This window comes from Geotrypetes seraphini, chromosome 12, assembly GCF_902459505.1.
Source record: "Geotrypetes seraphini chromosome 12, aGeoSer1.1, whole genome shotgun sequence".
Lineage (NCBI taxonomy): Eukaryota > Metazoa > Chordata > Amphibia > Gymnophiona > Dermophiidae > Geotrypetes > Geotrypetes seraphini.
The window spans coordinates 73,240,938-73,266,078 of NC_047095.1; the positions used below are offsets into that span (position 1 = coordinate 73,240,938).

At 46.5% G+C, this 25,141-nt stretch overlaps 1 protein-coding gene across 6 annotated transcripts in view; it reads right to left on the reverse strand.

Moving 5' to 3' along the window:
* CCDC17 (coiled-coil domain containing 17) overlaps nt 1-25,141 on the reverse strand; it is a 432,057-nt gene that overhangs the window by 227,534 nt on the left and 179,382 nt on the right. For all 6 annotated transcript variants that reach the window (XM_033915898.1, XM_033915896.1, XM_033915895.1 and 3 more), the window contains 2 exons: nt 24,684-24,773; nt 8,965-9,098 (listed from right to left, as the gene is read on the reverse strand). In XM_033915898.1, coding sequence (XP_033771789.1) covers nt 8,965-9,098; nt 24,684-24,773 — 224 coding nt within the window. The remainder of the gene's footprint in view (nt 1-8,964; nt 9,099-24,683; nt 24,774-25,141) is intronic.

The following is a 25,141-nucleotide window of genomic DNA, read 5'->3' on the forward strand; positions in this document are numbered from 1 at the left end:
GGTGATCTATGGCCCAAGTCCAGATCTTCTGGGCTTCCTGGCACAAGAGGCGAGAGCCTGTCCCACCCTGTTTGTTGATGTAGTACATCGCAACTTGATTGTCTGTGCACAGCAGGAGGACTTGAGGAAAGAGAAGATGTTGGAAGGCCTTGAGGGCATAAAACATCGCTCTGAGTTCCAGGAAATTGATGTGATGCTTCATTTCCTGAGCTGTCCAAAGTCCTTGAGTTTGGAACTCATTCAAATGAGTTCCCCAGGCGTAAGGGGAGGCATCGGTGGTGATGATAAGTTGATGAGGAGGTAGATGGAAGAGAAGACCTCTGGAGAGATTTGAGGATATCAACCACCATTGCAGAGACTGACGAAGAGATGATGTCACAGATATGTGACGTGAGCAAGGATCCATCGCTTGGGACCACTGGGTAGCTAGGGCCCATTGAGGAGTGCGCAGGTGAAGACGTGCGAAGGGTGTGACATGAACTGTGGAGGCCATGTGACCCAAGAGTATCATCATTTGCTTGGCAGAGATGGAACGTTGTGGAAGCACCTGCTGACATAGAGATTGAAGCGTTTGAAGACGGTTGGATGGCAGGAACGCTCTCATGAGGACTGTGTCCAAGACCGCTCCGATGAATTGAAGTCTCTGAGTGGGGATGAGATGAGATTTGGGTAGATTGATCTCGAACCCCAGAAGTTGCAGAAACAGGATGGTCTGGGTGGTGGCCTGAAGTACTGTCTGAGATGAATTGGCCTTTATCAACCAATCGTCCAGGTAAGGAAACACCTGAAGGTGGTGGGAACGTAGAAAGGCAGCCACTACAATCAGACATTTGGTGAACACTCTTGGAGAGGAGGCAAGACCGAAGGGTAGCACCTTGTATTGGTAATGACAACGATTGATCATGAAGCGTAGGTACTGTCTGGAGGCCAGATTGACCGGTATGCGAGTGTATGCTTCTTTGAGATCGAGGGAACATAGCCAGTCGCCTTGATTGAGAAGAGGGTAAAGAGTGGCCAGAGAAAGCATTCTGAATTTCTCTTTGACCAAGCATTTGTTGAGATCGCGAAGATCTAGGATGGGTCTGAGATCTCCTGTCTTTTTGGGAACTAGAAAATAACGGGAGTAGAATCCTTGCCCCTTTTGATCTAGAGGAACCTTCTCTATGGCGTTCAGAAGGAGGAGGGATTGAACCTCTTGAAGAAGGAGGGAAGACTGAGGAGTGTTCAAAGCAGACTCTTTTGGTAGACCTTGGGCAGGAAGAGTCTGAAAGTTGAGAGAGTAGCCTTGGCGGATGATGTTGAGGACCCACTGATCCGAGGTGATGGTTTCCCAATGGCTTATGAAATGAGTAAGGCGTCCTCCAATAGGCAGCGGAAGATGGGCAGATGGAGGGATACTGGCTATGTCCTGGAGAACCAAGTCAAAAGGGTTGTGAAGATTTTTGTGGAGGAGGAGGCTTCACCTGTTGTTGCTGCTGTGCTGGTCTAGTGTTTTGCCTCTGTTGTTGCCTCTGACGCCTGGGTTGTTGAGGTGCCGGTGGCAAAGGACGAGCCACAAATCGACGTTGGTAGGCCGATTGCTGACGAAAAGGCCTGGAAGGTGGGGTCTTCTTTTTTGTTTTGAGGAGAGTATCCCACCTAGTTTCATGACCTGAGAGCTTTTGGGTAGTGGAGTCCATGGATTCTCCAAACAGCTCATCCCCCAGGCAAGGTGCATTAGCCAGTCGATCCTGATGATTGACATCAAGTTCTGAAACTCTGAGCCATGCCAGTCGGCGCATGGCCACCGACATAGCCGTGGCCCGAGAGGTTAGCTCAAAGGTGTCATAGATCGACCTGACCATGAACTTACGAAGTTGTAAGAGCGATGAAGAAGTTTGGCGAAAGGCAGATCTTTTACGGTCAGGGAGGTACTTCTCAAAAGCAGTCAGATTTTGTATGAGATGCTTGAGATAGAATGAGAAGTGGAAAGCGTAATTCCCTGACCTGTTGGCCAACATCGCATTCTGGTACAACCTCTTGCCAAATTTGTCCATGGCTTTACCTTCTCTGCCAGGAGGGACTGAGGCGTATACACTAGCTCCCGTGGATTTCTTTAGAGTGGATTCCACTAATAGAGACTCATGTGGGAGCTGTGGTTTGTCAAACCCAGGAATCGGGATGACTTTATATAAGGAGTCTAACTTGCGGGGGGCTCCTGGGATGGTCAAAGGTGTCTCTAAATTCTTGTAAAAAGTCTCTCTCAAGATGTCATGGAGAGGTAATTTGAGATATTCCCTTGGAGGTTGGTCAAAATCCAGTGCATCAAGAAAAGCTTTGGATTTCTTTGACTCAGCCTCCAAGGGAATAGAGAGAGAATCACACATCTCTTTCAAAAAAGATGAGAAAGAGGTTACATCTGGTTTAGAGGATGGGTCTAAAGCAGAAGGATCCTCATCACCAGATGAACATTCCCCTTCAGAGAGAAGAGGGTCCTCTGAGTCACCCCACAGATCAGGATCCCTAACCTGAAAACTGCGGTCTCGAGATTCCGGTGTGGAGGGTTCCAGGTGTTGGGATTTGCGTGCCGACTTACCTGACCTCATAGACACGGTACTGGGAGACGTTAAGGGCTGCATCGGTGCCGAAGTCTGAACAGCCTGGTGTTGAGCTCTCGGTTCCGGTGCGAGGACTGGCATGGAGACCGAGGAAGCAGAATGTACCGGTACCGACAAAGTGGATGCCAATAGAAGGGGCTGCTCCACTGTCGGTACCGGTTGCTCAGACCGGACCGGGACCGGAAGGCTCGGTGTCAAAAGTGCAGGAAGGAGTTGTTGCAACTGTTCCTTAAGCTGCACCTGCAGAACAGCGGCAATCCGCTCGTCCAGCGAAGGCACCGGTACCGCCTTTTTCTTCTGCGGTACCTGCGGTGCTGCTCTACGCCCCGAGGATGAGGAACCCGAGGTCGAGGGGCTCACTGCTACTGAGACCGGAGGACGCTCCAACGGGGAAGGCTTCTTAGCCGGCTTACCTGAGGGATGCGACGCCGACGTGGTATCGCGCGGTGTCGACGAGGTGGGTGCCGACTGAGACGGGACCGATGTCGGTGCCGGTGACACAGAATCAGACATCTCGGCACCAAACAATAATCGCTGTTGGATCTGCCGGTTTTTCAGAGTTCTCTTTTTTAAAGTCGCACAGCGGGTGCAGGTAGACGCTCAATGGTAAGGACCAAGACACTGTAGACACCAGTTGTGCGGGTCAGTGAGTGAAATTGGTCGTGCACACCGCTAGCACTTCTTAAACCCGGGTTGAGGGGGCATGAAGGTAAAAACGGCTTCTGCCAAATCGAAGGCCGAGGCCTCGATGGTGGCAACAGGCCCCGCCGGGGCGAAACTGAAAGAATTGAAAAAAAAAAACCCAAAGTTTTTTTTTTTTTTAAAAGAAAAGAAAAGAAAATGAAGGAAACAATATTTCCTTAAGGGTTTACGCGAGCGGGAAGGCGATACCAAAAAAGTCTTCAACAGTCGTTGAAAGAAACGCGTCTTCTTAGCTCCGCGGAAACTAAGAAACTAACTGGGGACCGCGCGCCTCTGTCGGGCGGGAAGGCACTCGCGCGTGCGCGGTGCAGCCTACTAGAACTTTCCAAGTTCTTAGAGTGCAATCACTCTAAAATTGTCCGTACCGGGGCTCCGTCGGTGCCGTCACCCATCAGTCAAGAATATGCTGCCTGCTTGTCCTGGGATAACCCAATTGCTCACAGATCCATGTATAATCCATCCATTTGAACTCCCATCTTCACACTTCCTCATATTCAATGAGTAGTGCAGGCGACTTGCAGCAATCACTCTTTTGTAAAAACACCCTACAGTGCTTACAGTCACAGCGCCCTCCTCCAAACAAGCGAACCACCAGAATTGCAGGGTTAGAAGAAAAATAAAATAAGCACTTTTCTTTACTGACTGTTCTTCATCTGTATAATACTCAAAAACACCCTATATTGAAATAAACCATTCAAAAACCATATACAGCAATTCTAATGCCTTTTTTTTTTCCTTTCCTTTTATGAGGCAAAAGTCATTTGAAATCAAACTTCTATAGAATCTTTGTATTTTCCAATGGCCATGACACTGTAATAGAATGTTGAATATTCAAATCCAACTGTAACTTCCTTCGAGTATCAAACTTATTTAGCCATGGGCAGTTCACATTGATCCAGAAATTCCTTAAGTTTTGTAGCATCTTCAAAACTCAAAGTTTTATTTTCGTTAAGTGACCCGCATAGTTGCCGGGTACACCAAGCCATATCTAGTTCCTAATGCCCTTAGTTGCGGCCGCAAGTCTATCAGCTGTTTCCTTTTAAAAGCAGTCACTCTAGCAAAATCAGAAACAATAAAAATCTTGGAGTCTTGACATTTGAGATATTTATTTTCCTTAGCCAATTTAAAAGTATTTCAGTTACCTGCTGGTACCGAAGCATTTTAAAGATCAAAGGACATGGTCCCTTTTGACTATTTGATCTTTTCATCGGGATTCTGTGCGTCCTCTCTAATTCTAACGGGTATTTGCTTTGAATCGGTAAAATCTTCGGTAAGAAATTCAGCAAAAAGACAATCGGATCATTTTTTTCTATCCCTTCAGGTAATCCAAGCACCCTTAAATTGCTCCTCCTCTCACGATTGGACAAATCTTCCAATTCCTTTTTCAATAAATCAATTTCTCTATGATCTTTTTTATACTGCACTGCTTCTGCCTGTTTTTTCCACTCGTTTCTCCAGATGATCCACTTTCATATCCACTACATCCAGTCTCTTTGTCAAACATGCCACTTCTGCTTTTACTTCATTTATATTTTTTGAGTTATCTAAAACAATGTCTTTTATTTTCTGTATCTCTCTCATAAGATATTTGTTGTCCACTTCTTCCGATGGCAACGGAACCAGCAGAGGTGATGTTGACTCTAACTTTGACCTTTTAACACTACCTGAACCAACTCCTGCCGAAGAGTTTTTATTTTGTTTATCTGAAGCCATTTCTTTATCAACTATAACTTCTCCGAAGTGACTCTCAACAATTTTTCCCAACTAATACCACATTAATTAGCCTGACTCCGCGGAGCTCTTCAATTACCCAGCCATCTTGGTACGCCTCATAGCCACGCCCCCACCTTGTAAAATTTTTAAGTGATGTCTAAAGTGTAAATGTTTTATTAATTATTAATTATATTTTCACTTATTGAAAGTGTTTTCAAAAATGAATAAAGATTTAAAAAAAAAAAAAAAGATCATCACACCCAAGTTCCGCTTTTCCATCGTGCACATAAGTTCTTTACTCCCTAAACTGTACCGTACCCTCTGGTTTTTGGTGCCCAAATGCATACCCTTGCATTTCTTAGCATTAAATTTTAGCTGCCAAATTTCAGACTATTCTTCAAGCTTCGCCAGGTCTTTCCTTCATGTTATTCACACCATCCGGCGTGTCTATTGCAGATTTTGGTATCATCCCTTTCCTCAGAGTGAGCTTCATTGATCACTACCCCGTTGCCTTCCACTCAACCAGTTCTTGACCAAGCCTGTCACTTTGTGACCCACCCTGAGGGCACTGAGTTTATTTATTAGACGTCTGTGTGGAACACTGTCAAAGGCTTTGCTAAAATCTAAATACACTGCATCTAGCACACATCCTCTATCCAATTCCCTGGTCACCATTTAAAGAAATTGATCAGATTTGTCTGACAAGACCTACCTCTAGTGAATCCATGTTGACTCCAGTTCTGTAATCCACAGGATTCCAGAAAGTTGACCATTCTCTGTTTTAAAAGCGTTTTCATTAATTTGCTTACCACAGAAGTCAGACTTACTGGCCTGTAATTCCTTCTTCCTTACTTCCACTTTTGTGGAGAGGGACCACATCCACCCTTCTCTAGTCCTCTAGTACAGCCACCAGAACTTCTTTAAGTTCCTTCAGCAACCTTGGATGTACATCATCCGGCCCCATCGTTTTGTCTACCTTTATTTTAGCTAGCTCCTCAGACGACACCAAACTCTGCAGTAGGGTTAGAACCACGGAAGACTGTGAAGACCTGCAAAGGGACCTTGCGAGACTGGAAGAATGGGCAAAAAAGTGGCAAATGAGCTTCAATGTAGAGAAATGCAAGGTCATGCTTGTAGGGAAAAAGAACCCGATGTTCAGCTATAAAATGGGGGGATCACTGCTAGGGGTAAGTAACCTTGAAAGAGAGGTGTGTTGGTGGATACAACAATGAAAGCATCGGCACAATGTGTGGCAGCCTCCAAGAAAGCAAACAGAATGCTGGGTATCATCAAAAAGGGTATCACGACCAGGACAAAGGAAGTCATCATGCCGCTGTATCGGACAATGGTGCGCCCGCATCTGGAGTACTGTGTCCAGTACTGGTCGCTGTACCTCAGGAAGGACATGGCGGTACTTGAGGGAGTCCAGAGAAGGGCAACTAAATTGATAAAAGGTATGGAAAACCTTTCATATGATGACAGGTTGGAAAAGCTGGGGCTCTTCTCCCTGGAGAAGCAGAGACTTAGAGGAGATATGATAGAAACCTTCAAAATCCTGAAAGGCATAGAGAAGGTAGACAGGGACAGATTCTTCAGACTGTGGGGAACCACAAGTACAAGGGGGCACTCAGAGAAATTGAAAGGGGACAGGTTTAGAACGAATGCTAGGAAGTTCTTCTTTACCCAGAGGGTGGTGGACACATGGAATGCGCTCCCGGAGATTGTAATAGGGCAGGGCATGCTACGGGGGTTCAAGGAAGGTTTAGATAAATTCCTGAAGGATAAAGGGATTGAGGGGTACAGATAGAATTAGAGGGTACAGATAGATTTAGAGATAGGTTATAGGAAAAGGCAGGGACCACCTAACAGGTCGTGGACCTGATGGGCCGCCGCGTGTGCGGACTGCTGGGCGCGATGGACCTCTGGTCTGACCCAGCGGAGGCAACTCTTATGTTCTTATTAAGGTCTTTTGGTATTCAATTTGGGACCAAGTTAATCTTTTGATGGAAAATCATGTGACATTATCTTATGATATGGTTTTATTTGGAATGAGTATGAGGGCTAAGTATCAAATTTCTGCTGCTAACAATAAGCTTTTGATGATCCTTATGGGAGTGGCTATCCAACAGATAACGTATAATTGGAAGAATTGTTCTAGATTAAATTATAGTTTCTGGTGGAATTCAGTATGCCATTTATATAAAATGGAAAGATTGCTTGCAGTACAAAATGGTTATTTTAATAAGTTTAAGGATGTGTGGGGACCATTAATAAGTTATTATAATGATTAATGATTACTTGTTTCTTTTCCTTATGGGATATTAATGGAAGAAAGGGGGGGAGGGTGGGTTGGGATACTTTAATATTAAAAAATTGGATATTATTATTGCATATTTTAATATTTGGGATATAAGATGAAATAGGTGGGAGGGGGGATAAAGCTCATTTTAATAATTATTGAAATATTCAAGTGATGTGATATCTTATTGTTGAAATTTTTGTACACTTGATGTTGAAAATAAAATGAATAAAGAGTTTAAAACAAAACAAAACTGTACACTGCACTGGTATGGATCTTTGTTGTTTTGAATTTTAAAATAAAAGAAAAAAAAAAAGAAAATGGAAATAAATAAGTAAGTAAATAAATGGGGGGGGGGGCGGGGCATGGTGGGGGGGGGGGCAGGGGGCCCAGTGTATTTGTGTGCCTAGGGGCCCTCGATGAATTAATCTGCCCTGGATAATCCCCAGAAGTGGTGTACACATGTGAAGAAAAGAAAGTTCGAGAAACATTCCTGTCCTGGGCACCTCTGAGGAGGGTAAAGGCGTGGACTGGAGATGGTTTAGATAGGCGGCAGATTTGCACCTATAGGGATGGTACATGAACAGAGCTGGAGGTGTGTTCACAGGACAAAGAAAAACTGTGTATAAAACCCCATGCTTGTGCAGGGTGGGGCAGAGTGCTCAACATACATTCAGAAATGTGCTGGCCTCTGTCTATAAATCTCTCCATTGTATTTCCAGACTGATAATACAAGTTTACTTCTGATATGCTTACATTGCTGTTATGCCTATGGCCAGGGTATAACTGAAACTTCTAAGGCTATGTGACATGTCTCTTCAAGTCTGCTTGCTTGCTAACAAAAGAACAGTAAAACCATCTGCTTGCTTGCTATCTTGACCGTTGCAAAAACCAAGAACAAAAGAACAGTAAAACCAGGTGTGTCTGAGTCATAGTTAAGGAAGCTGTGTACTGCAGAAATCCAGCTTGTGTAACCATGAACTGTCGTAGTTAGGGAAGCAGAAATTCAGCTTGTGTAATCATGGACTCAGCAGTTCTCACCCTATATAAGAAATGGGACTTTCCAACAGAATCCGAATCCATCTTGTTGCAACTATGGGGAAGTCCTGTGATCTACCCATCTATCAATTGAAAGGGATTACCAATTGTGAGAAGTGGTGATGCTTGTGATCGCGGTGAAGTTATTCCATTTTTATATGCATATATTTATATAAGTAAATAAAGGATTATTGTCTATGCTTTTATATTGTTTGTGTGATTTTCTGAATGTCACTGATCATCCCATTTGACAGAAATAAGTGGCGGAACAGTTGCTATAACTTTTTATACTAACAATAAAAGTACTATCTGGTTTGGAATATACGATGCTTGTCTGTGGTCATTCCTTCAGAAGGATCCCAGCGAAGTAGTAAGGCAGCCAGCTACTTCACACTGCTTATCCCTAGGAAAAGCAGCATAAAATGTGTTTTACTCTTTGGGATTTTGCCAGGTACCAGTGACTTTGGTTGGCAATTGTTGGAAAAAGGATACTGAGCTTGATGAATCTTTGGTCAGAACCAGTGTGGCAGTTCTTATAAAGAACCTCATACTTTTCATGAGTCTGAATTTGTGCATGTGAGACTGTGTGTACAAGTATAAGGAAGAACCTCATACTTTTCTTTGTTTCCTTGTGTTCTGGCTTCTTTCCAGTTCTCTCAAACACGGTCACTTCCATCTGCAGGTCATAAAGCTGAGCAAGGACATTAGGGTCACTACCCCCATTCTGTAGATAGGACAAGTATAGTGCCCTGAAAGAAAAAGGAGAAATTAGGTTCTTACCTGCTAATTTACTTTCTTTTAGCTTCTCCAGACCAGTAGAGGTTAATCTTTACGAATGGGTATATATCCAATCATGACCAGCAGGTGGAGACTGAAAACAAAACTGTGGGACAGAATATAATATACTCCCTTCTCTATTTACATCAGTCTGCCGAATAGCCAAGCAGAACTAAGAACTGGAAACAGAAATAAACAATACTCCGAACAGGAGTAACAACTAACATACCCAAATGCTGTTGGAAAATGCAGAGGAGAAATACCAGAAGGAAAATGTCCCCACAGCTCGCCAGCTAAGCCAGCCGAGCCACAGCCGCTGTTCTTTAATTCTCCCCGGCCCTAGAAAAATACTAGAACCCGCAGCAAAAAACAAAAACTGCCTGCGAAACAGCCCCAACAACAACAACAACAACAGACAGGGTGGGGACCTCTACTGGTCTGGAGAAGCTAAAAGAAAGTAAATTAGCAGGTAAGAACCTAATTTCTCCTTCTTTAGCACTCTCCAGACCAGTAGAGGTTAATCTTTACAAATGGGACGTACCAAAGCAGTCCCTCACACGGGCGGGACCCCCGAAGGGCTGACACCAGAACATGCACACCGAACACCGCGTCCTGACACGCCAGAACATCTACCCGAAAGAGTCTGACAAAGGAATACAAGGAAGACCAAACTGCAGCCTTACAAATGTCTACTGGAGGCAAGAGCAACGACTCAGCCCAAGAAGCCGCCTGACCCCGAGTAGAATGAGCTTTGAGAAACTCCGGAACGGGCTTCTGACCCAGAAGAGAAGCGGAAGCAATAGTCTCCTTGATCTAGCGTGCAATAGTAGCCTTAGAAGCGCCAGCCCCCCTAAGAGGACCAGTCAGAAGGACAAAGAGATGATCTTATTTCCTGATCTCCTGGGTCCGCTGCACATAAGAGCGAAGGACCCGACCAACATCCAACTTGCACAGCTGTCTTTGCTCAGAAGAGCCCTCCCAACTACCTAAGACCGGGAGGACCACAGATTGATTGACATGAAAAGGAGAAACTACTTTCGGCAGAAAAAGAAGGAACAGGCCTCAAGACAACCTGCTCCCTAGAAAACTCCAAGAAGGGAGCCCTATAAGAGAAAACCTGTAGCTCAGAAACACGCCTAGCGGAAGAAATGTCCACCAAAAAGACCGCCTTCAGAGTAAAGTCCTTCAAAGAGCAGCCGCCCAACGGTTCGAAGGGCGGGTGCATCAGAATAGAGAGAACCAGACTGAGATTCCAAGAGGGAACAGAGGGCCGCACGGGAGGTCTGAGCACCTTGGCCGCCCGCAAAAAACGAATCACATCAGGAATGGCTGTCAAACGCTGACCTGTCACAAACCCCCGAAAGGCTGACAAGGCCACAAGCTGAACCCGGAGAGAAGCCGAAGCCAGGCCTCTATCCAGGCCATCTTGCAAGAACTCTAGGATGTTAGGCAGAGAAGCGTGAAGAGAGACCACCCCCCACACCTGGCACCACCCCTCAAAGAAGTGCCAAACCCACACAGAAGCCTGAGAGGTAGAAAGCCTCCAGGACCCCAAGAGTATAGAGATCACCCTACCTGAATACCCCTTCTTACCAAGGCGACCCCTTTCAAAAGCCAAGCCGTAAGACAGAAGGGAGACGGGTCGAACATGGGAATGGGACCCTGCGTCAGAAGGTCGTCCAAGGGAGGCAGAGGAAGAGGATCCTCCACCAGAGTGTCACTAGATCCACGTATCACAGATGTCGAGGCCAATCGGGAGCCACCAGACCCGGATGGCGAACAATGCGGAGAAGAACTCTGCCCACTAATGGCCACGGAGGGAACATGCACAACAGCCCCTCTGTTGGCCATGGTTGAACCAGAGCATCCAGACCCTCGGCCAGTCCATCCCTGCCACGACTGAAGAAGCGGAACACCTCAGCATTGCCACTAGTGGCCATCAGGTCCATCCGGGACTGACCCCAAGCCTGCACTATCAACTGAAAAGCCATGGGGCTGAGACACCACTCTCTGGGATCTACGATGTGACTGAGGAAGTTCGCCTGAACATTCTCCACCCCGGATATGTGAGAGGCTGAGAGGTCATGAAGGCGTGACTCCGCCCAAAGCATGAGCCAAGCCGCCTCCTCCGCCATCTGAGCGCTCTTTGTGCCCCAACGATTGACAGAAGCCACCGCTGTGGCATTGTTAGACAGGACTCTGACCGACTTGCCCATCAAGAGGGAGCAGAAGGCTAACAGTGCCAGACGGACGGCTCTGGTCTCCAACACGTTGATCGACCAGGACGCCTCCTCCATGGACCAGGTGCCCTGAGCTGAGTGACCTAGACACTGAGCCCCCCCAACCGAGGAGACTGGCATCCGTGAGAAGCACCGTCCACTGCGATAGATCCAGACTCACCCTCTGGACCAGATGAGAGGTCTAGAGCCACCAATGAAGACTGCAGCGCGCCAAGCCTCGCAGAGGGACAGGGACCTCCAAACTGTACCTCTGGGGTGACCATCTATGGAGCAGAGCATACTGAAGAGGCACATGTGGGCCCGCACCCACCTCACAACATCCAGGAACGCTGCCATCGACCCCAAGACTTGGAGGAAATTCTGCGCCCGAGGACACCGGGACGCCAAAAGAAGGCGAATCTAAGATTGCGATTTGCTTACCTGGGCCTCTGGAAGGAAGACCTTCCCCAAGGAGGTGTCGAACAGAACCCCAAGGTACTCCAGATGCTGAGCTGGGACCAACCGACTCTTGGAAAGGTTGACCACCAAGCCCAGTGACCGGAGAAACTCAACCACCTGAGCCGTAACTCGGGCGCTCTCCTGCAACGACTTCGCCTGAATCAACCAGTCATCCCAGTAGGGGTGCACCAGAATGCCCTACGACTGCAATGCTGCCATGACGACCACCATCAACTTGGGGAACATCCGGGGAGTCGTGGCCAGGCCCCAAGGGAAGCATACAGAACTGATAGTGCAGACCCAACATTGCAAAGCAAAGAAAGAGTTGATGAGAGGTCCGAATGGAAAAGGCAGAGCGAGAGAAGTCAGGAACTCCCCCGGTTGAACCGCCAGAAGGACAGACTGCAGAGTGTCCATGCGAATAAAAGGGAATTCTGAGAGCCCTGTTGACCTCGGTTTAAACCAAGGATGGGCCGAAAGGTCCCCTCCTTTTAGGGCCCTTTTTGGGCCCCAGAAATGGCGTACCAGCCGCTGCTGCACTCCTGAGGGGACACTGGACAACTGCTTTGAGATCTAGCAAGCGCTAAAGGGTCTGGCGAAAGGCTAGCGTCTCCCAAGCCACCTGACATGGAGAGGCTAAATATGATCCGGCAGAGAGCGGGCAAAATTCAAGAACATAACCGTCCCGCACCACCACCAGGACCCATCGATCGGACATGATCTTGGCCCACTTGGAAAACAAGTTGCGAAGCCGGGCACCCACAGGAACCAAAGGGGGTGCCGGCAAAGAGCCATTGCTCAGGACGGGCAGCAGGGGAACTGGGGGGGAACTCCCAGACCCCCGACGGGCCCCCTGAAAGGACTGCATGCGCTAAGCCAACCGACCCAGGGGAAAAACCGGAAGCCTGGAAACAAAGCAGTCCCATGCCCAAGGCGAAACTTGCGAAATTCCCGCAGATGCCCCCGGGCAATGCCAACCCGAGATGCCGGGCGGGCATGGTCCTCAGGCAGACGGGGCACCTTAGAGTCCGTCAGAGTCTGAACCACCTTATCTAAGTCCTCTCCAAACAAAAACAACTCCCGAAAGGGAAATTTTGGAAAGTTCAGTTCTGGACACGGCAATCGCCGACCAAGCGCGAAGCCACAAGGTACAGCGTGCGGCCACCAAAAGTCCCAGACTTAGCTGCACCAAGTCACAAAGAACAACCAAGAGGAACGAGGCAGTCATCTCAATCTTCACCACCTCCTGATCCACTAAGGACCAGTCATCAGACTCACGATCCAGGACACGCTCAGACCACCGAAACACGGTGCGAGCCACCAGCCCCACACAAATAGCCGCCTGGACCCCCAAGGCAGAGACATTAAAATTATACTTAAGAAGTGTCTCTAACGTATGCTCCTCAAAGACCCTAAGAGCAGAACTGTCCATAACAGGTACGGTATGCCGCTTAGTAAGTGCCGAGACCACCGCGTCCCCCATCGGCGAAATTAAGGTAGCCCTATCCCCCTCCGGGATGGGATACCCATGAGCCAAGGTGCGCACCAACCGAAATGGCGCCCATAGTCCACTGCACCAGGACAAAATCCCGAAAATCCTGACGCACAGGAAAAGAGCGGGAAACAGGTCAGACCCCCTGAAGCATAGGGGCCCCCATACACGGGGTCTCCGGTGGCACAACTTCAAAAATGCAGCACCAAGGAGACCTGCTATATCAGGTCTAAAAGCTCATCCCTCTGAATAAAAAGCGCACCACAAACGCATCTGCTCTGGAAGACGGGAAACCCGCCGCCCTGCTGCCAGCGGGCGTCCCCTCTAGAGGATCCTGGAAGCCCGCCAAAGCGGCCAGGTCCTCAATCATGCCCACACGCTCCTCCGACCACCAATTTGCAATCCAGAAGAGGGGACGCCAAACAAAAAGAGGGAGGCAAAGCCACAGGGGGCACGGAGGGAAACCACCCCTGAAACCCCCCCAGGTGCACGGGGGACCCCCCAATTGTCTGCACAAAGAAAGAAATTAAATTGGGGGCAAAAATCCCCTGGGGGTCCCCAGGGACTTCCTGCCCCAGCAGGGGTCCCTGCTGAAACCTGCCCCTGTATTTGCAATACAGGGGGAAGGTCACCTGAGGTTGCAGACAAAATGGAGGGGCCAGACAGAGAAAATGGCGAAGTTCCCGCCAAAAATGCTCCCTCCATAGCCTGTAGCGGCTGAGAAGCCTGAACAGTCCCAGCCGCTAAAACAGGCAAGTCGGCATCAGCTGTCAAAAAAAATCAGCTGAGAGGGAATCCTTCGGGGAATCCCTCTGTGGGCGGTTGGGGAAGACCGGGCTTCCCCACTACTCCCAGCCGACTCGCAGAGGCACCATCGGCGGGGAGCTCTGGGCGCCTGCAGCTGCTGCCGACGGAGCTCCACCACCTCACCGGCCCAAACCGCCGAGTTCAGGCCGGCCGCGAGTGCCTCGCGGCTGGACCAAATTGTGTCCCACTCCCCCGGAGAAGGGCACAAAGCTCCATACGTGACCTAGCTAGAAACAAAGTGCCGGTTAGATGAAAAAATACAGTAAAAAACAGTAAACTGACAGGGAAGCAACCCTGCAGACCGGCACTACCTCAGGATTTTTTTTTTTTTTACAGAACAGACTCCACAGGCTCTCGAAGCAATATGCCTTACTTGATTTAGGGGGCAAGGCTTACTGCTGAGGCTCCTCTAAAAAAATGTGGGGAAGTGGAGTAAGTGGGGGGAGGGACCTGCTCGAGACCCGCCAGGTTTGACACCCCCGAGGTCGGACGGACCCCCAAACAGGGCCCGCCCAATCTCTGTCCAGCCAAAAACAGGGACTAGAAACCCCCTAAACAAATTCCAACAGCCCTACCAGGGGAGATGGGTACAGATCACTCAACACCTGGAGACTGAAAGAAGACTGGTGTAAATAGAGAAGGGAGTATATTATATACTGTCCCACAGTTTTGTTTTCAGTCTCCACCTGCTGGTCATGATTGGATATATACCCATTCGTAAAGATTAACCTCTACTGGTCTGGAGAGTGCTAAAGAACAATGATTTTAACCCACAAAACTCAACTTTTCAAAAATCACACACTTTGGGGCATAGTTATCAATGTGGGCTACTGTTAATGTGTTCATATGCTGAAAGATTGGAGAAACTGGGGCTCTTTTCCCTGGAAAAGCAGAGGCTTAGAAGGGACATGATAGAGACTTACAAGATCATGAAGGGCATAGAGAAAGTGGAGGGACAGATTCTTCAAACTTTCAAAGACTACAAGAATGAGAGGGCATTCGGATAAATTAAGAGGAGACAGATTCAGAACCAATGCTAGAAAGTTCTACTTCACCCAGAGGGTAATGGACACCTGGAATGCGCTTCCAGAGGGCATGGTAGGACAGAGTATGGTATTGGGTTTCAAGAAAGGATTAGATGTTTTCCTGAAGGAAAAGGGGATTGAAGAGAATTAATATGCAAGTCCTGGACCTGATGGGTCACCGCGTGAGCGGACTGCTGGACATGATGGACCTTTTTAGCACAAGTCCTATTTTAGGCAATGAGACCTAGTTACTAATAAGTGGGATAACAGTAAAATTACACTTCTTAAGAGTAGCCAACATTGGCAACTTCCCCCTACGCTGGCCCAAAAAGAAGGGTTCTAAGCAAAAATACCTGCAATCTTAATGTAAATTGTATTTTCACATTTATAAAGGTTATTTTCCTTTATAATTTTTCTTAATTAAAAAAAACACAACACTCTACACATGTAACTTTTTTTTTATTATTAATTGTGCAAAATTCATATAGGTCAGAGCAATTTAAAGGAGAAATTAGGTCTTACCTGCTCATTTTATTTTTTTTAGTCCCTCCAGATCGGCACAGACAGATGGTTTATGCTCCTCTGCCAGCAGGTGGAGACTGAGAGCACACTGAATTCTAACAGTACCAGTGGGATGTGCAGTCCCTCACAGAATCAGTCTGACGAATAGCCAAGCAAGAACACAAAACTAAAAGCTTTTGCTATATATTATATAAATAGTGAACAATGCAAAACAGAGCACAACTGTTGGAAGAGGATCGGAACAGGCAACCTTTACTAAACCTACAGTCCGCCAGCTACACCAGCTGTCGCTGCTCCACAACCACTATTTATGGTACCATAACTAAAGCGTGCAGGACTTTGGGGTGCCGACAATCCTGCGGTGAGATTTGCGTGCAGGACAAATGAGCGCCGTCACTTCTGCCATTTCTGTTTGTGCTAAGAGGGGAGGATGGGGGGAACCCACCGATTACACTTAGATGTGCTTGCAATCCCGTTGGGGGGGTGTTGGGGGGTAACCCCCCCATTACACTGAAAACTCCCATTCTCCTTCCATTTTTCAGTCTTCAGGAGTTTTCAGTGTAGTCCCCACTCCAACCGGAGCACGAGCACTTCTAAGTGTAAAGGGGGGGTTCCCCTCCACACACACCCTCAGACCACAAACGGGAACAGCAGAAGTAGCCACTTCGGCACCTGGCCTGCTTTTCCAGCCCTCTTAAGGGCTTTGCAGACCGGGCCTTTTTCCCTGTTCCAGCACAGTGAAGGGGAAGGGAGATCGAGTCGTCCCCCTTCACTGCACCAGAGGAGCATCGCGTTCGGCGGTTTGCCCCGCCCCCAGCAGCCACTTCGGCATCTGGCCTGCCTTTCCAGCCCTCTCAAGGGCTCAGCCGCCAAAGACCGACACCTAACTCAGTGTCACTAACTCCCGAGGGCCACGTACTATATTCCTTGACTCTTGCTTGCGGCCTCCCTGATCTGATCATCTTCTCTCAAGTTCACAGATTTATTCTTTGTATCTACCCACGACTCCTACTTCATACCTGTTACAGATTTTTACCTTTAATTCCATCTTATGACCTATTCATAGTCATAGATTTACCTTCTCCACAATCTCTCCAGTTTACATGCCCTGAATCTATATTCATTCATAAGCCTCCCCTCTGCACTCTAGCTTACATACCCCGTGTTTGTATCCGCCTTAGCCTACCCATCTTACCCTTTATTCTCTTCTCTCTTCCCTTCCCAGGCCTGCTGCTTCCACCTAGCTGCCCCTCACCAAGCCTCTCCCCTAGCCCTCCTCTTCCCCCAACACCCCTCAATCTCCCCCTTGCGAACCCAGCTTTGGCCTCCCCTTCACACTAGCCTCACAGATTGCCCCCCCCTCTGAATCTTCCTCCCCCCTCCCGACCAGACTAACATGACCAGCATCACTCATAATCTCCCCGCCTTTCTCCTCCTCTATCTGCTTAGCACAAGAGGCTGGATTACAAATGTTCTAGCATTTGAACCTATTTCAACCTACACTACTTGGACTAGAATCCCCGGTCCTGACAAATTCCTCTGCCCTCATTGACTTATACACGATTGCACAGAAGCAGGTCCTTTCCCAATTCCTGTGATCAACACCACCCGCCACCCTCCTAGACCAACTCCTAAAAGAAAACAATCTCTAAAATATCTGCAATATACGATACCCTCCTGCCCCCCACAACAATCCATTCTTCCTTGTGCCTACTTGAACATCCGCTCAGCTAGAAATAAGGCCCAGCTCATCAAAGACTGGCTGGATGAAACTCGCTTAGACATTGTCCTCCTAACCGAAACATGGCTCACTTCCGACCAGGACCCCATCATAGGGGACATTCTCCCTCCACACTACAAAATTATCACTCTCTCAAGAAACTCAAAAAGAGGAGGTGGCCTCGCTATCATTCTCCATAATCACCTTCACTTCCATGTCCTAGACTCTAAATCAACCAAGGACCTGGAAATCCTCACCTGCAAAATTTCCAAAACAGACTGTATAGATAACCTAATCGTCACGCTATTCTATATACCCCCTAATAAATGGAATCAAGCAAAAGACGATTTCTACGAGCACCTTCTTGCGAACTCGTCAGCAGGCACCTACAATCTCTTAGCAGGAGACATCAACCTACACCTAGAACAGAAAGAGAACTCAAATGTCGCAGACCTTCTCTCCTTCCTCACGTCACTAGGCTTCTCCAATCCCCCACAAACCACAAAGGTCACCACCTCGACCTCATCACCTTTCTCTCCAATACCAACACCACTCCCAACATAAGTCTCTTAGACCAAACCTGGTCAAATACCCCCTGGTCTGACCACCTCCTGTGCAATTTTGAACTAGCCTGGCACAAAAAACAACCTAACAAAAAGCCTAACCCCATCCATACAAAGCAATTCATCTGGACAAGAGAACATCTTAATCCAGCAGACTTCTGGTCACACTACACTCTCATCTCCGACTCCGACGTAGATCCCAACTTCCACCTAAATTGGGAAAAATTTAGCGACCAGGTTCTTAACACCACTGTCCCTCTTAAACTTCGCTCGAAAACTCTTCGCCCCTCAAACAGCTGGTTTGACGCGGACCTCCTGACCATAAAACGAGAAGTCCGGAAACTTGAAAGAATCTGGCGTAAATCAGGGTCTGATTCAGACAGATTTACCTGGCGACTGAAAGTCAAAGAATACAAAAAACAGATAATCGATAAGCGCAGTAAACACTACTCCCAACTAATAAACTCCCCTTCTCTAAACAGCAAAGCACTTTTCAGACTAGTTAACTCCCTATTCGACATAGACTCTCACAAACGCCCCACCTCCGACCTCCCTCCGTTCGCAATCACTCTAGCCGACCACTTCGTGAACAAAATCCACACTCTAAAACTGTCTCTTGCAGCTCCCAGCCCCGAACCCCCACTCAACCTACACGCAGCAGATATAGAAGGTTCAATAGCCGACATGTCCTGGACCTCCTTTGAAAATCCTGACTGGAATCTATTCCTCGAACTTTACTCTAAATACGCCAATTCCAACTGCCTATTAGACACTTGTCCTCCCACCATCATGAAATGCGCCCCCCCCCCATCATTCAAAGCAGAACTCTTCAATTGGGTATCCCTATGCCTGTCCACTGGACACTTCCCGTCCGAACTTGGCCACATCCTCATTTCCCCTATCCCTAAACAACCCAAGGAGCCAATCTCTTCCCTCACCAACTACAGACCCATCGCCAACATACCACTCTTCCAAAAACTCATGGAAGGTCTTGTCAACAACAACCTTACGAATTACCTCGACAAGTTCAATATTCTTCATGACTCCCAGTCCGGTTTCTGCCCAAAACCACAGCACCGAAACCGTCCTAGCTGCTCTGACAAATTACCTCCTCCACCTGTTCTCGCTGGGTAAAAGTGCCCTGATACTTCAATTCGATCTGAGCAGCGCCTTCGACCTGGTCGACCACGACATTATGCTCAACTGCCTTGACTCCATCGGCATCTCCGGACAGGTAATAGATTGGTTCACAGGCTTCCTAACCAACCGTACCTACCAGGTCCACAGTAATGGAGCCTTCTCCCACCACTGGCGTAACCCTTGTGGAGTCCCACAAGGCTCTCCCCTATCCCCCTCCCTATTCAATATTTACTTGACCCCTCTGGCACGAAGCCTAGCAAACTCAAACCTAAAATCGTTCATATATGCAGATGACATCACCATCATTGTTCCCATTACCTCACTCACTCTAGAAACGGAAAAACTCATCGCATCTATCCTCACCAAGTTAGAACTGTGGACCTCAAAACTCAAATTAAAATTGAACTCTGAAAAAACCAAAATCTTCCTAGCGAGTCCCAACCATAAATTAACAAACACTTCCCTCAGACTGAATGGGCTAGATTACCCTATCCTACCCACCATAAAAATCCTTGGAGTCATCCTGGACCGCACTCTAACCTTCGATGACCATACCAGTGCCCAGGTGAAAAAATGTTTCTCTACCCTCTGGAAACTGCGCACCATCAAACGTTACTTCGACCATCAAGCCTTTCGTCTACTCGTTCAATCTCTGGTATTAAGCATATTAGACTACTGCAACATTATTTACCTGGGATCCTATAAAAATACCATCAAACGTCTTAGAACAGTCCAAAATGCGGCCGTCCGCCTCATCTATGATCTCAAAAAATACGACCATGTTAGCCCCTACTACACCAAACTCCATTGGCTTCCAGTAGAGGCAAGGATCATCTTTAAGTTCGTCTGCCTCTGTTTCAAAACTCTAACAGGATCTTCCCCAATCTACTTGCCTGAGCACCTTGAAATAGCAGGCCCCTCTCACACACGAAACGCCCACCTATTCACCTTTCCCTCCCTAAAAGGCTGCCTCTACAAGAGATTCATTGATAGAACCCTAGCATTCCAAGCGGGCAAATGGAACAATTGCCTTACTGCCCTCATTTCCAACTCCCCGCCCTACCACCTGTTCAGGAAGTCACTAAAAACCTACCTCTTCGACAAATTCCGCTAACGCTGCCTTCCCCCCTTCCCTGCACCCTCCTGATCTCGATATGCCTCCATGCCCTCTGACTACGCCCCCCTCCCAAGCCACTATGGCCTCTCTTACTCAATCTCTGTTTTATCTAATTGCCCTGCCTTATCATTGCCTCACATTTAACATCACCGTAAATGTATCACCGCTATAACATGTAACATCGCTGTATACGCACAGCCTCCTCTTTAGTATATGCCTTTTTATTACTGCTATTTATGTAACATCTCTGTAAATGTAACAACACTATAATATGTATCATCGCTGTAAATGTACAGTCTCTTCTATTGTTAACCGCATTGAACTTCCATGGTATTGCGGTATACAAGAATAAAGTTATTATTATTATTATAGTGGCACGCATTTGTCCTGCGCGTAAATGTTGCGGCGGGATTGTTGGCGTGCCAAAGTCCTGCACGCTTTTGACGGGTCACCCTATTTATGCTCCCTAGAAAAAGAAAAAGGCAAAAAGAACAAAAATCATGAGATCACATTCCCAAGAAAAACCCAAATCTTTGCATCAACAACCACAAAACACTGGGTGGGTTCTGTGCCGGTCTGGAGGGCCTAAAAGAAAGAAAATTAGCAGATAAGACCTAATTTCTTCTTAATGTCCCTCCAGACTGGCACAGACGGATGGAACGTACCAAAGCAGTACCCATCACAGGTGGGACCCCCAAAGGACCACCATAAGAACGCGCTCACTAAAAACAGCATCCCGACATGCCTCAACATCCACCCAGTAGTGACACATCAAAGAATGCAGAGAAGACCAAACTGCAGCCTTACAGATATCCATTGGCAGCACAAGAGAGGACTCAGCCCAGGAAGCCACCTGACCCTGAGTGGAATGAGCTTTAAGAAACTGGAACTGGCTTCTTCTGAAGAAGGTACGCCAATGCATCCTCCAGTCCTGGGGGTCCCTCAAGGCCAAACCCCCCTCCACCAGAACAGTATGTCTCTTGGCAATGGCTGAAACCACAGCATCCACAACCAGTGACCGAAAAGAATCTTTATTAGGTTCAGGAATAGGATAAAAATGGACTGTGCCAGCCGAAAAAGGGCATCCAGAGTCTTCCACTAAGCATGCATGAAATCCCAGGGATCCTGATGCTTGGGAAAAGAATGAGAAGCTGTCAGAATCCCCTTGAGAAGAGGATCCACCACTCGTAGAACCCCTTTGGTGTCCTCCTCAAAATGTAAGACAAACAACACCTGAAGAATAAGCTCTTGAGGGTATGAGGGATAGGGAATTGGTCTTGTTTATGGAAAGGAAAGATTAGGTTCTTACCTTGATAATCTTCTTTCTAGTAGAAAGTCTTGAACCACTGGGTTATCCTCCTTTACTCATGAGTTTGTAGAAGACATCATCTATTTTTTCCTCTCAGCTCCGCCTCCTGCATCTCTGGGTTGTGATCTAGCTCCTCAGTTCGTATCAAAACAGTTGACAATTCCTATAAGAGGATAGATAAGGAGACGGGAAATGGGGTACTCCCTGACAAGCCAATTCTGTTCTGATCTGCAACAAGTCAATGCCAATATAATTATAACTCAGAACAAGTTGAAAATTAACAAACCACCTACTTGGGTGCAACCAGCACTAACACTTTTCTCATTTAAACAGCCTCTCACTTTTCTCATTTAAACAGAGATCAATCAATCAATCTTTGGAACTGTCTGACAACAGACACCAACATCTGGAAATATATACGTGTCTGAGAGAGCAAGCAGGCTAATTGAAATCTGACAGAGTGGACCTTCAAGACTCATATGACTTTCTACTAGAAAGAAGATTATCAAGGTAAGATTATCAAGGTTACTGATCCCATATAGAATATTATATAAAATTGCCATCTTAGTATTCAAATCCCATAAAGTTAAAGAACCAGCCTTCATAGATAAACTTCTCATACCACATGGCCCTCTAAGAGCGTTAAGATCTGCTACTCAGCACCTTTTCATAAGTGCCCTTATTAAAGATCACTGGTACCCGCCATGCAGCTACTTTCTCCATAACTGCCCCTACGATCTGGAACTCGCTGCCTATTTATATCGGAGGAGTAAAATTTAGATAAATTTAAAGGAGCATTAAAATGCTTCTTTTATAAGGAAGCTTTTGAACAATGATTTTTTTTCCTTTTTTGCTTCTCTAAGGTGTCCAGTGACAAAAAAGGTCTCCCTACCCTATTCCTACTGTTTATCCGTTGAATTTTTCTTTTCTTTGCTATATTGTAGTTCTCCCCTCATCCATTTTGTTTAACTATATGTCAAGTCCGCTTATCTTGTTTGTCCATGTCTGTAATTTTAAATTTTGTAACCCATTTTTATTAATGTAAAATGCCTAGAATTCAAGATAGGCATTTAATCAAATTTTTTTTTTTTTTATGTTCTTTATTTATTTTTTCATCTAACAACAAGTGCAACAAATATTAACACTTAAACTTATACAATATCACTTGAGTATCTATTCTTGAGTCTGTTGAGTAAATGGCAACGAGTAAGCAGATGAAAAATGAAATGGCTGACACTAGTGCGGGAACTACAAAAAGATCAAAGATTGAGCCGACGACACCGTCTAAAGTGCCGTTGCCCAAGGAAAACACTGGTGACATTTTTGCGGAGCTGAAAATAATTAAAGAAATTGTCACTGACAACTCCTTAAAACTACAAGATCTTACTAAACGAATGGATAATCTTGATCTTAAGTTTGAAAATATGGATCAGAGAATTACTGCAAATGAATTTAAAATTCAGACTTGTAAATCATATAGGGCAAAAGTAGTATGTTTAGTGACATACGCCCAAATCAGACTTAGATATATGTTTTGATTATGCCCCTCCACAGGTAGAAATTCCATGTGTAAAATAGGGCACTGATTGGTAAATTGTTCTTAGATCTTGGAGTACAATATCAAATTTATGCAAATGATCTTCAATTCTTTTTTGAATTTCCAGCTGACTGGGCGCAGGGTGAAACGATTGCTGTCTTCCAAAAATGAATAAAATTAACTCATGGATGACCTTGAACTGTCTTAGCTTAAATGTCTCCAAAGCAAGGATCTTGTGGCTCTCCCCTACTGGTGGTAAAGGAGCCCCATAGTTTTGCATATACAGGGCTGAAGATTTTAATACAACAAGAAATCAAGAGTTTGACTTTTTTTCTAGATTTGTCCCTGCAATTTCGTAGTCATATCTCATCAGTGGTTAAAACTGTGTTTTTAAAGATCAGGATGGTTTTGAAATTACGAGATTTATCATCATCCACCAATTTCTGCTTTCCTGTCTTCTGCAAATTCTTCTTCAGGTGGTTGCTTTCCATTGGTTCTCTCTTCCCTCCCTCCCATTGTACAGCATCATCACTCCCTTCTATCCTGGATCATTCTCCCTCTTTTTATCCCTCCCCACTCCTGCACAGCATTTCTTCCTCTCTCCTCCACCCCCATATGCAACATGGCTCCCTCTCTCTCTCTCACTGTCCATCATCTCTCTTTCTCTCATTCCCTCTCTTGCTGCAAAAGGAGTAGGGAAAGAGAGAGAGGGATCCAGGGTGCATCTCTCCCACCTTTTCTACTACCACATCAAACATTACACCCTCTCATCCCCTGGACCATGTGCATCTTTCGTCCCTGCCCATCAGCCCCATACCCAACATCTCTTTTTCTATCACCCCTCTCCAGCACTATGCTACATCTCTCCCTCCATTACTATCCTTTTGCATCCTTTTCAATATATCCCACTGTTCCCTCTCCACCATCATATCCAACATTTCTCCCTCTCATCTTTCTCTTCCCTATGCATCTGTACCTCAATTCTCTCCCTTCCTATGCCCAACAGTTCTCTTCTTTCTTCCATTTCCCATGTGTACCATCTTTCTTTCCGTCTCACTTACACACCCATGCCCAATAATTCTCCCTTTCTATTCCCTTCCCCATCCTCAGCATTTCTTTCCTTCCCTCTCCCTTCTCTGTCCCAAATTCATGCTTCCTCCCTTCCGTATCCAAATGTGCTCCCTCCCTTTTGTGTCTCATTTGTGCCCTCCTCCTTCCAGCCTTTGTCCCAAGTTTGTGCCCCTCCCGTGTCTCAACATACTCCCTCCTTTATCCCAAGTTCATATCTCCTTTCCTTTTCGTGGCGCATGCTCACTCCCTCCTGCCTTCCTGTGGTCCAACTACTTCCATGCACCCCTCCCACGAGACTATACCGGAGCATCCTTCCTGCCTTCTAGTCGCCATTACTTCATGGCAGGGCTGCAGTTTTTGCACGTGGCTGACCAAGAAGCCTTCCCTCTAATGTTAGTGCCTTTTCCTGTAGTACCATTTTTTCTGGACACAAGGTAGTCTTATAAAAATCCCAGTCATGCACCAAAAAAGCTCTTTGGTAAAATTCCCCCTTACAGAGGACAAGCACAGTCTGAGGGTGAGAGACATATCTAATCTGTTGAGCACCCTGTAGAAATCTCTTCATAGTTCTAATACCTGATCTCAGAAGACAGAGGGCCAGAGTTAGAAGAAAATGGAATCAGGGGCACTTTCTCCTCCTTCAGATCCATCTTCACAGGTTTCGCTCTGCAAAGAAAGGAAAAAAACAGAACCTCAGAGCTCAGTAAGCTTGATGCTGCAAGGCTGCTTTTGTTCTCAGGAGACTGATACCTCAATATAACTGTTGCTTATCTATAACAGCAATGTCATCTAGTGGCACCCATGCAGAATGCTTCTCATAAAGCAAAGCCAAGGCCTAGAAGGCTTTTCTGAGCAGGTGCAGGACTTTCTATGTGGCCAACACTGCTACTGTCATGCAGATAGCACCCAACCCCTCATTTATTCAGAAACAATGGTATAAAGAGACTATATAGTTTATCAAGTATACCAACAGCCTTGTCTCTACAACCCTCTTCTTCCCATAGATATTCTTTGTGTTTGTCCTATGCTTTCTT